This window comes from Epinephelus lanceolatus, chromosome 20 (assembly GCF_041903045.1).
Source record: "Epinephelus lanceolatus isolate andai-2023 chromosome 20, ASM4190304v1, whole genome shotgun sequence".
Lineage (NCBI taxonomy): Eukaryota > Metazoa > Chordata > Actinopteri > Perciformes > Serranidae > Epinephelus > Epinephelus lanceolatus.
In genome coordinates, this window is record NC_135753.1 from 29,099,015 (window position 1) to 29,111,176 (window position 12,162).

Sequence of the window (12,162 nt, forward strand, 5' to 3'; positions counted from 1 at the left end):
GAAACATTTTAATGATCCAAGAGTTTGTTCTATGATGCATTTTAAATTGACTACATGATATATTCATGATTGAATGTTGACATGCATTTGTAACATAGCTCCATTATAGAGCTAACTGAAGCTGCATTTCCTCAGGGTAAATCATGTGAGTATGTGTGTGTCAGTATATGTGAGTGAGAATGACCCTTTTAGCCTAATACACACACATGCAGTTGCACAAGATACATCAAAGAGGTTAAAGGTGGTCTGTGTATAATGCTCATGTGGGTTTGCTGTGATGTTCTGTACAGTAATGAAAAGAGAAGCAGCAGCATTTCTCCTTTTGAAAAGATTTGTGTGTATATGTGTGTGAGGGTGTGTGTGGAGGTGACGGGGGCATCTCTTCCTTCTCGTCATGCATAAGGGGTTCCTATATACATTCATTCATTCATTCATTCATTTTCTGTAACCGCTTATCCTGTTAGGGGTTGCGAAGGGGCTGGAGCCTAGGAGACTTTATATGGAAGCTAAAAGGGGAAAAAAGGAATTTAAAGATTTTGATTTTAATCAAAATTTAATACTGAATATTTGATTTTGAAATTGTAATTTTTGAAATATTTTACTTTGACAAGTGCCTGTCTGATTTTATGTCGTTTCCCCTCTTTGGTTGGGAAAGGTAATCAGCAGGTAGATTTGAGTCATGCCGTGTTAAAGATTTTAAGCATTTGGGCTCTACAACTATAGACAGAAAATCACAGAGTCCAATATTCAAATAACTATATTAAAGTTTCTAACCTGATGATTCAAAATAAAAAATTCCATCTCTCATATTTGGGCTTCCAAGAGTCGAGACTGGAAACCCTGCATACATGACTTTTCGACCAGAATTACTGAAAACAAAACAAAAAAAATGCGTTTGAAAAGTCTTCAGGAAATTTGTGAGTGGAATTCAAAGTGACTTTGATAGGATCTAAATGTTAACAACGCATATTCAGTACTAGCTAAATTTTACAATTAAGTATTCAGTTGTTCTTAAAGTTTAAATTATTATGGCCCTTCTTCACTTCCGTAGATAGTAATAATAATTGTGAGCGGCACGGTGGTGCAGTGGTTAGTATTGTTGCCTCAAAACAAGTAGGTTACTGAGGGCTCCTTTGCGGAGTTTGCATGTTCTCCCCATGTCAGCGTGGGTTTTCTCCAGGTACTCCGGTTTCCTCCCACAGTCCAAAGACAGGCATCTCAGCTCAGGCTACAGGAAATGCAGGAGGATGTTGGTGTGGAACAAATTTAAGAAACAATGAGATGTTACAGGCGGCACGGTGGTGCAGTGGTTAGCGCTTTCAGGAACCCAGGGTGGGGGATTCGAATCCTGGAGTGAATCCTCCCCCTGTCAGCGTGGGTTTCCTCTGCGTACTCCAGCTTCCTCCCACAGTCCAAAGACATGCAGGTTAATTGGTGACTCTAAATTGTCCGTAGGTGTGAATGTCAGTGTGAAGGGTTGTCTGTCTCTATGTGTCAGCCCTGTGATAGTCAACCTGTCTAGGATGGACCCTGCCCTTCACCCAATGTCAGCTGGGATAGGCTCCAGCATCCCTGTGACCTCTAACAGGATAAGCAGTTACGGAAAATAAGTGAAGCAATAATAGTACTTGTTCAGAAATGAGCTCCTTCAGGAGTTTTTAATAATAAAAACCTATATTCAGCTCTGAAACCTTGTGATCTCACCCTGTTTGCATGTGACACAAATGTACCACCAAAAGAAAAAAAAACCTGTGTCAATAAAGTGATTGCACGCTTTGGGCCGAGATCCCTGTGAAGCAGGCGGCTGATAGCGAGCTGCACCACATAAAGCATCCCACATGGTGACAGCCAGAATCTGTACGACAAATGTCTCGTCACTTCCTCTCACTTCCCGAGTTCCTCTCTCTTGCTGCTTCTTTCTTTCTCCCTTTTTTTGTCATCAATCTGCCTCTCTTTCTTCCTCGCTGCCTCCGCTCATCATTCCGAACACACCACAACACGATTCCCTCAATGAGTCCATCATGTATGGTCCCGGCTATCAGTGTGACCACTCCCTTCCTCTGTATCTCTGTGGATGTGTGGAGGTGGGAGCAGGGCTTGATAAATAGGACTCTGTCGTCTTGCTAGTGATAATAATGCCCAGGTTGAGCTTGACTGACACCAGAGATTTGAGCAGTGCCAAGCAGACATATATATCTCCCTTAGCGACTCAGTGTGTGTATGTGTGTGTGTGTGTGAGTGTCTGTGTGTGTGTGTGGACACAGTTAGTATGGGCCCCTGTATGAAGGACATGCATGGCATCCTCCCTTATCCTCCACTGCTGAGGTCTAGATGTCTTGTTTACGCTGCAGCCAGGCACTGGCAAGCAATTTTAGACACACACACACACCTGCAATAGATGAGTGCACACACACACACACACACACACACACACACACACACAGTATCTGATTTATTTCAGGACAGCATTCTTTTCACAGTAACCTTTTTCATTTCATATCTGGAGCCAAAGCATTACTTTCTCATGTGTGGACTGTGGCTGCGGTGCATGTTAGCAGCAGGATAACAATGTTCATGATTTTTTTTACAGGGTTTTTTTTTTGGTTTATGACTGACAGATAGCCTCTGCAATTTCTACCTTTGGCTGTGCGATGCTTTCAATCATTTTGACGACACAAACAGGATGTTATCATACTTATATTTTGTGTGTGTGATTTGTTTCCGTCCAATAGGAGCTGGTGAAACACACTCATGATTCCACTGACAAGAGTAATCTGCGGATGGCACTGGACGCCATGAAGGTACATCATCGTTTATCCAGTTTATTTCCACACACTGCAAATATCCCAGCATGCACTGAGTGGAAGGTCTTTCCCAAAGCTTCATACACAAACATATTCACAGTTAGTCTCCCAGTGTGAGCCATTTAAGGCCTGATGCACCTAACTGACATCAAAGAACTAGTGGCGACGATGGCCGTGTTGCCTCACACCACCTGTGTCTCAGGCACAGACTACAGGCAATAACCAGCCAGCTCGAACATTCTGCTCCTGTGTGACAGGAAATAACTCTACATAGCAGCAGGTGGTGGTGATCTGTATTTTTCATTAAAAAAGCAAAACTGGAGGACACACTAACAACACACCCTGATTTTTAAAGAGCAAATGATATTAACCATGCACAAGCAAATAATAGCACAATTATGAACCATTTATGTTGAAGAGCTCAATGGCTAAAAAAAATCTTACCTTCTTTAGCAACTTACTTTTTGATCTCACACCCTCTTGACTTTAGCCGTTTGTTTACTTTCCTCACTTCCATTTCTTTCCTTGTGCACTGAGCTGAACTGCCAATCAGAGTGATTTCATTCACTGACGGGCTAAGTCATTTCAGACTCTAATTCAACATGCTGAATCGGCCACAAAAAAAGCTGACCTGGGCCGACTAGTACCAATGTTGCAGGACACACCCCCAGAGCGTCAGATGCTAGCTGAAGGCCTCGACCAACAGCTTGACAAAATTCTTGTTCAAGGGAATCTGTAAACAAGTGAGAAGAACACAGCTCATGAGTTTCGGGCCTTTGAAGGAATAACATGGCTGCAGGCAGGCCTTTCATGTCACATGGCGAGACCAGTTCACATCACTTTAACCTCACTAGACAAAGAAGGAGATTGTTTCTGCAGGTTCATCCCAATGAGCAACACCTTTCACATTACAGTTATTTGATCCGTTGTTAATATAAACTAGAAATACCACCTCACGGTTGTATGCCTCCGTGCACCAGCCTGGCTGCAGTCACAGTTTGCAACATTTTAAATCCAAAAAGTCAAAGGTCAGCTTCACTGTGACATCACAATGTTTGGCATAAACACTTTTCTAGGCATTATTCAACATCATATTTCATACACAAATAAATAAGTCTTCCACTAAATGCAGCATTCATAAGTCTTGCTCATTTTTTAATCCTCAAAGGCTGCTCACTGCCCAATGTCAATATACTGTGTCTGCTTGGAATTTACAAGCTCACATCGACAATGGTGACTTTTGAAGGGCAGGAAAACAGCACAAAAAGACCTGAGCACATAATTGGAAGAAAATGGAAAGGAAAAAGGAAAGACTTTGTTTTCTGATCTGTTTACAGGACTTGGCTCAGTACGTCAATGAAGTCAAGCGAGACAATGAGACGCTGCGAGAAATAGATCAGTATCAGAGATCCATTGAAAACCTGGTAAGCCACCTGTTTCTTCCAAATAATTAGATACTGATCTCATTTTCACAGTGCTTCACAATCACAATCCCCCATCTTTGTTTGTCTCTTTCTCCGTAGAATCAGCGACTGAGTACCTATGGCAGACCCAAAGGTGATGGGGAAGTACGAGTGGCCACAGTGGACAAACGGGCTAAACAGGACAGGTGAGAATTCAGGTTGACGGCTGTTTGACTGAAACACTGACTGACTGAGTGCAGTTAAACTTGAATCAGATGCTGCGGTTGGAAAACTGCCAGAGTATGTCTTGCTTCTAGCCAAAGTGCTGTTAGAAACTAAACCTGTGTGTCTTGTCGGTGAAGACAAGTGGCAGAATTCCGACACAGAATACACCAAAAAAAAGTCTCAAGACCTTGTCCAATGTCAGGTAACAAGGTATTCAGTTAAGACCACGCAAAGATCAAGACAAGCACAGGCTAATAATGGATAACAATTCAGAGTTTTAATATTATATTGCAAATTGTAGCTTTTAGTGATAATGATTTCCCCAAAATGCACAGGGCAGCAGTAACATGAATACATATCTTCAATGACTTTGACACAACGCTCTTTGAATTGCAGGCACATCTTCCTGTTTGACGCTGCTGTGATTGTTTGTAAGCGGCGAGGAGACAACTATGAGATGAAAGAAGTGATCGACCTGCACCTCTTCAAGATCACCAACAACCCCACATCGGACAAGGAGAACCGAAAGGTCTGCACACACAGATATGATTTCTATTTAGACATAGCCCTGCTCAGCTTTTTTTGTGGCATCCTAAGGAGCTATGTCTGTGCTGCCTTTTTCTCTGCATGCTTAAGTACAAAGTATCCTCCACCAAAGAATAAGATGTGGTCAGTCATCCTCAGGTGTTGAAGAAACATGACCATAATGGTCTGAATGTTGCTTCAGCAGTGTTTTTCTACCTCAGCAAGAATGCATTTTGAGGGGGGTGGGGGGTATTTCAGTGGCATCATCAACCCCCATGAGGCTGTCTCAACAAGTCCTCCAACCCGTACGACCATATAGGTGGTTTGTTCCTACCCACAAAATTGACCCACAGGAGCGTTTCCTATCTTAGTGCCCTAACTGTTGCAGGAGATTAACCCTCACACCTAAATACAACAGTCAAAGTTTTAGACACTTGGTTAAGGTTGTGAAAAGGTTGCAGTGTGGTTAGGTTTAGGCACCAAAACTACCATGACATGCAGACAAGGAAAGCCTGAGTCAGAGAGAGCAAACCTCTCTGCCCTTCCATGTGCCTACATGGAAAGCCAACGTCAGAGAGAGCAGCAGCAAAGACCCCCAGGGAACAGAACAGAGCAGCATCAATGACAAACAGAAATGACACTGACAAGTCAGACACAGCATGAGAAGGAGGAGCTGGGGGGGAGGTGGGTTGCAAAGCAGCTTGCAGAGGAAGCAGCAACAGTAGGCAGGCCAGAGCAGTTTAAATAGGGCGCCCTGAGTGAGATTCGCCAATTGGTTGCATAGAAAGGAATCATGTGATCTACCAGCTGACTCCCTTCCATCAATCAGCTGCTCCATCAGTTGATTGGGCTGTTTGAGATCAGCTGATGTAGCTGGGATGTGAGCTGAGCCTGACATCATGTCCTGCCTGAACTAACGCTATGCTCAATTTAGTTTTAGGAAAAGATCAAGTTTGTTACAGACTTGATAAGTCAGTGTTGACTTTAGTTTACAAGTGACATGAACAACAAGCTCCTGGATCTAAGTTCTATGTTTGTTTGACCCATCAATCTACCCCGACATCCTCCCTATGCTTTTTTACTCTTTATACTACGTCACCCGACTTCCTCCTTTGCTCCTGTCATAGTTACTACAGCCACTAGAGGTCAACACCTGACATTAAATGTATGGGTCGTAATGTAGCAGCAACCTCTAGGGCTGAAAAATTAAGCTAACGCAGAAGTGTGAAAAGCTGCAGTTCTTTGGATGGCCACTGGGGGCTAACCCATGTTAGCACAGCAGACATAAACATGTTTACAGCTTGGTGCGAGGCGTCGCTATAGTCTATTAGTCACAGCCACCCCTCATCCCCAGCTCCACCATCTTGTCCAAATATGGTCACTTCTGGCTTTAAAAAAAACAATATGGTGATGTCCAAAATGCCAAACTCAACAAAACGATGGGTGATGTAACAGTGACGATGTTCATTACTTTTATAAGCTGCTGTGCAAACAACACATGGGGTCGTCTGTTGATATACTTTATTCCACCACAGGCATTTTAACTTAAAAGCACAGGCCTGACTAACAACATAATGATGGCTCTGTTTCCTGGGTAACTAAGAGTCTTCATAGGCATGGCTCTGTTATATTTAGCTGCAAGCGTACACCATTGATTGCAGCCACCACTAATGAATGTTGTTAGTTGCACCTGTGTAAATGTACACAATACCTCCCAAGACTCAGCCTGATTATCAGCAGTGACATGAGGAAGTCACGATATTTTTACAGCTGTATAATTCTATTTTAAAGATGTATGACATCACAGAAATACCGTATTCAAACAGGAAAAGAACAAACATACACATTGCATGATGGAACTGTTCATGTTTTATATGTGTTCACTCACTGCACTGTGCAACATGGCCAGACTGCACATGAGTCGGGCTCCCAGGTGAATATCCCCTCCAGCATGTCGTACATGCCAAGTTACACATTTTTCATGTTTCAGATCTGGCCATCACCTTGGAAAAGATATTGGCACATCTTTCAGTCATTTCACCTTTTTTCCTGTGTTGTTTTGGCAGCAGCACATCTCTTTGTGAACGTTTCCCTTTCTGTTCCAAGAGAGTAACTCAATTCCACTTTTGGCGAGGCCACACTGATGATGTTTTTACCTCAGACATGCAGCAAACATTAGCCCCAATTAAATCAAGCCCAAGTCAAAAAGAAACAAAACAGGTAGTTTGTTTCTGCCCAGGCTTGCAGACCACATTTATTACTGATATTTGCTCAAAATATTGAAACCTGTTTTTCCACTTCCTTGTTGTGCTGCACACTGACATTAGGACTTTAATGCAGTGAAACACAGTCTTGAATTTTAATCCAATAACAACATTTTTAGTGCTTCTGGCAGCCAAATGGTTTATTTCTGCAGTTAACACTTCTTAGTCCTCAGATACATCACAGCTGAGAAGAAAGTGAGAATCGCACGTCTAATTTTATTGTTTTTACCTAGAATAAAGAAGCTGCTGCGTCTTTAGCTCTGTTGGTGGAGTCACTTTGAATCCACACTGATTTAGGTCACTGACGGAAAAAGAAAAATGTGTCTTGAGCATTTAGCTTTTAATTTTATGGCGTGTTATCACCATTTTCAAAAAGCAATAACTCAATTTAAGCTGTGATTTGCAGTGATTTTCTAACAGCTAAAACAGTTTCTGATGACATTTAATTTCACCCCGGGCTTTGAGCCATGTCTATCCTCATCAGGAAAGTAGAAGCTAGAGTACACTTACTACATTGTTCTGGCCCTCTTGCTGTAGAAGTGAAAAATAACAGCAAATCATACGTCTTTGCATTCTTTGAAATAAAAGAACAAAACAAGCATCTCATATAACAACCAATCAGCTATAATGGAGGCAAGTCTTGCTCTGTTGAGTCCATTATTGCCTCTTTATGACTGAGTCAGCAAAGCTCAGAAAACCACGTTGGACTCCTGACAAACCAATTAACAGTGCTACTTCAGCATAATGAGTAGCCATAACAATTTATCAGATAAACGCACGTTCATAAAATTGAGTAAAAATCGAGTTAACTTGCTTCCTGACAATATTTTATAAGCACCTGTGCCACCATCAACACCCCACTGCTGCCTTTTGTGCCCCGAGCCCTCTATCGTACTACTAAAATGAACCATGTGCAAAAATTGTTCCGGCTCATAACACACAACAAAATAATCACCAGAAAAGAGTCTTAAATAATTTGATACATGCTTGTTCCAGCACATGTTTTACATTGTCTTGTTCATTCAGCAGCATAATACTGAGAGTGTCAGACTAGAACAGTCTGCCTCCACCCAGATGGTGTTATCATTAAACCTCGCTTTGGGTCTGACTACACACACACACACACACACACACACAGTGAATACTAAGTGCCAAGTGGTGAAAAATATTGCCAATCATAATGAGGGATGATATCTAAGGCGTGCCAGGAAACAATGATTTGGGTAATAATGATGTTGTAAATAGCAGACATTAGTGGGCTCAGACCCATATGGGCTTATGTAGTAATTTTTTTCCTGTGCAACCTCGACTACCTCAGTATCATTCACCTCTGACATGATGGATATGATGCAGTTTGTTTGATTACATATTTATTATGGAAATGCCACAGATGACAGTGGCTGTCTGAGGTAAGCAGCGATAACAGCCCTCATCATAGACACAAAATAATCACATTTACATGCAAGTCATCTGGCGGTAAAACCAAATAACCTTAAAGTCTAATCGCTGTACACAGAAGCAGGAAACTGTGTGCGACCATTGGAACGATGTGCGGACATTTTTCATGTAGCTGATGGTGTGAGCCATTGAATTAAAACTTCACTTATATTTCAGCTATTTGTTCATTCATTCATTCATTCATATCCGTACTTGCTTATCCTCTTCAGGGTCGCAGGTGGCTGGAGCCTATCCAGCTGTCATTGGGCGTGAGGCAGGGTACACCTTGGGCAGGTCACCAGACTGTCACAGAGTTCCTTTGCACATTGCTCTTTAGTTGCTAATTAACCACAACCAGGACAGGTCATAGCTTATTAACCAGCAATCCCAAGTTTGGAGCTGATCCTTCTTCAGGCCTCCAGCGGTTATTGAGTTCTGGGTGGACCTGCGCTAAAATGGTCAACTTCTTCTCCATATTTGTTGCAACCTGATATTTATGGAAGAAAGGAAAGATATTTATTGGCTGTGATTGGTTGTCCCTCCTCACATGACAAGTGGTGCACATGGCTGTTCCAAAAGTTGAACTTTGTGTATCTCAGGTGCTTTTGAGCACCCCTCGCATGCTACTTAAGCCCAGTTCAGACCAAAGACTCGCGACGAGATGAAACTGTTTCAGAACGTTGCAGAGAAAAGATGCAGTGGTGTGAAGTGGCCGATCTGAGATCGACTCAAGCCGGCTGATGGTGTCATCTGGAACTCAATTAGTCAAATCGCCCGCGGCTGGTTTTAGAGCTTAAAGCACGTCACCTGTTTCAACAGCCAGTCATGACTGCCGAGCTCTCTGTTTCCGTCCACACGGTGTGGTGGTGTCGGATGGTGGGTCACTGCTGCTGCTTGTCGTATGTGCTTATGTGCAAAAAACACAGTTTGCATACAGGCCCTTAGTCTGACAGACAAAGTTAGCAACAAGCTGCTGAACACGCAGAGCATTAAGCAGCTAAAGAGCCAGATCTTTCCATGAGGAGGTCGGAGGAGACCAAAACAGAGCTAAACAGGAGAGTGAATACTGGACTACACTAAAACACAACTCCTGTTCACAAACACGTTCACCATGTCAACTTAAAAGGTGATAATACGTCAATGTTGTGTTTACAGCGTGTGTTGCCCCCAAGTGGCCAAAAGAAACTGTCACTGCCAACAGCATGTATCTCCACATAAGTGGTTTGTTCCTACCCTCTAATACCACCCACAGGATCTCCTAAACTAGTGCCCCTAGTGTTGGCAGGAAATCAACACGTCCTCATACCTGAACGACAGAATATGCCATTTACCAGTGACTCCCAAAATGACATGACAGTAAGCATTCACAGTTTAAACACATGGTTAATGGTGTGAAATGGTGGTAGCTTGGTCAGGTTTAGGCAACAAAATGACTTGGTTAGGTTAAGGAAAAGTTAACGATCGTGGTTACAAGAAGTATGTTTGTTTTTAACGTACATTACATACAAAACATAAGTTAACTACATTATGTAAAGGCTCACTTATACTCCCTTTAAGTATGAAAATGTGCCCATATACTAACATATGTCTTTTATGTTGGCATTGATACACCCAGTAGATGGCACTAGAGGGCAGAGTCAAAGGTTTATGACAACAACAGACATGGTGAAGGTGGAGGAGGTCTTAATAACGTAGCTAACGTAGCGTTATAACAGAGGTAGCATGTCGGTGCTCTGTGAGGCCATTAAATACGTTGCAACATGTGGATGAAGAATTCTTTATACTACCAATTAGTTCTGTTACGCCATTTTTAAAATGTCTTTGCCATTTTCTATAGTCGTGTCTTGCTTGAACCACGCAACACTCACCCCACCATTTTTGGTGGTACTGCTCCATTGTGTCCTTAAGCTTTCAGAGAAAGTGCACACCATAACAATACGGGTTGTAATAAGCTGCTGGTACAAATGACGTACGGGGTCGTATAATGGGTGAGGACAGTTTCTGAACCTGGGCAGATTGACCCATGAGGTAAAGTACATCACCAAGTGTCAGAGTAATTATATTTTAGGAAGATCAACAAAGAGTGTTTTGATATTATCAGTCTGGATGTGCTATGCTTTTAAGTTCCAAAGATAAACCAAGCAAAAAGGCCTAAACTGACAGACAGAGAGACAGACAAACACCTTCTCCTTCTCTTTACAAATTGGTTGCTAGAGATATCTTTGCTGAGCGTTAAGGCTTGGTGTCCACTGGGAATGCCTCTGTAGAGCGCTGCTTTCCTTTTCTCTTTTCTTTCGATAGAAAAGATGAGCCTTTGCGCTTCCCTGACAGCACTGTGAGCTTGGCATGTTTTTAGCCTTCAGAGCCGAGTGCTGGAAGTTTAAAACCTCACCTAGGAGCCATAAAAAGTGCATCTCCCAAGCATCTGTTTAGTGATGCCATCTAAAAAACAGAGGCATGTGTTGACACAGAGGCTAATAGACTAAAATTTAGCCTTTGAAGTGGGTAATGGTGGCTGATTACAGGCTCACTCACTACTTGGGTCTGTGCATGCTGTCTGTTGCCCAGCAGTTATATGGCACAACCACCGCACACTCTTTTCCTGTTCCCCTTCATGCTCTTCCTCTCTGTTTTGTCTTTGTCTGTCAGTTCTGCCGCCCCTCCAACCCCTCAGCCTTTGTGTTTGCTCTCCCCAAGGCATCCCTCTTTCATTTTGCATCTCTTTGTCTCCATCTGTCTCCCTGCATCCTGTCTCCTCCAGCTCCTGCCCCCTCCTGCTCCATTTGTCTTTCACTCAAACCCTCAATTTATTTATTCACTGTTGTTTTATTTTCTCAAATGTGTGTTTTTCTTTCCTGTTGCAGTGGTCCCACGGATTCTACCTCACTCATAACCAGGGCCAGAATGGCTTTGAATTCTTCTTCAAGACCAAAGAGCTGAAAAAGAAGTGGCTGGAGCAGTTTGGCATGGCCATGTGAGTGTGTGCTCGTGCATCACAGCATGATAAGAGTGTGTGTCTCTTTGTCTTAGCCGCATTTTGTCACAGCGTCGAAGTGCACGTGGCCTGTCCTGTTATTCAAGTTAGGCTACTTGATAATTTATGAGGAGGCTGGCGGCACTGCGACAGAAAGATTACCAGATCATAAGTTGCACACACGCTTTTAAAAGCACACAAACAGCATTTTGAATCATTCAGCACGCTGTACTCACAGGACACCATTGGTCATGTTGATTCCAGCTTCAAGTGTATGCTGTTAAACTGCATCAACCAGTCCGCCACCTGATCTGGATCCAAAGTCACTTAAACTGACTGTCTAGAATGACAAATGGAACTAAAGTATTTCACTTGTAGAGCGAAGAAAGACGAATGATTGACTAATTGTCAGATAGAAACCCCACCAACCACTGGCTGTCACAGAGTTGACACACACACAGGCCAGACGAGTTGTATTGGGTTTACAGTAAGTGTAGCAGCAGCTATCAAGGTCTAAAGCACAATTCACA

General features: G+C 42.7%; 1 protein-coding gene across 2 annotated transcripts in view; it reads left to right on the forward strand.

Annotated features, from left to right (window-relative positions):
- vav3a (vav 3 guanine nucleotide exchange factor a) overlaps window positions 1–12,162 on the forward strand; it is a 129,821-nt gene that overhangs the window by 73,567 nt on the left and 44,092 nt on the right. For both annotated transcript variants that reach the window (XM_033638724.2, XM_033638725.2), the window contains exons 11-15: window positions 2,733–2,801; window positions 4,142–4,228; window positions 4,328–4,413; window positions 4,829–4,961; window positions 11,523–11,632. In XM_033638724.2, coding sequence (XP_033494615.2) covers window positions 2,733–2,801; window positions 4,142–4,228; window positions 4,328–4,413; window positions 4,829–4,961; window positions 11,523–11,632 — 485 coding nt within the window. The remainder of the gene's footprint in view (window positions 1–2,732; window positions 2,802–4,141; window positions 4,229–4,327; window positions 4,414–4,828; window positions 4,962–11,522; window positions 11,633–12,162) is intronic.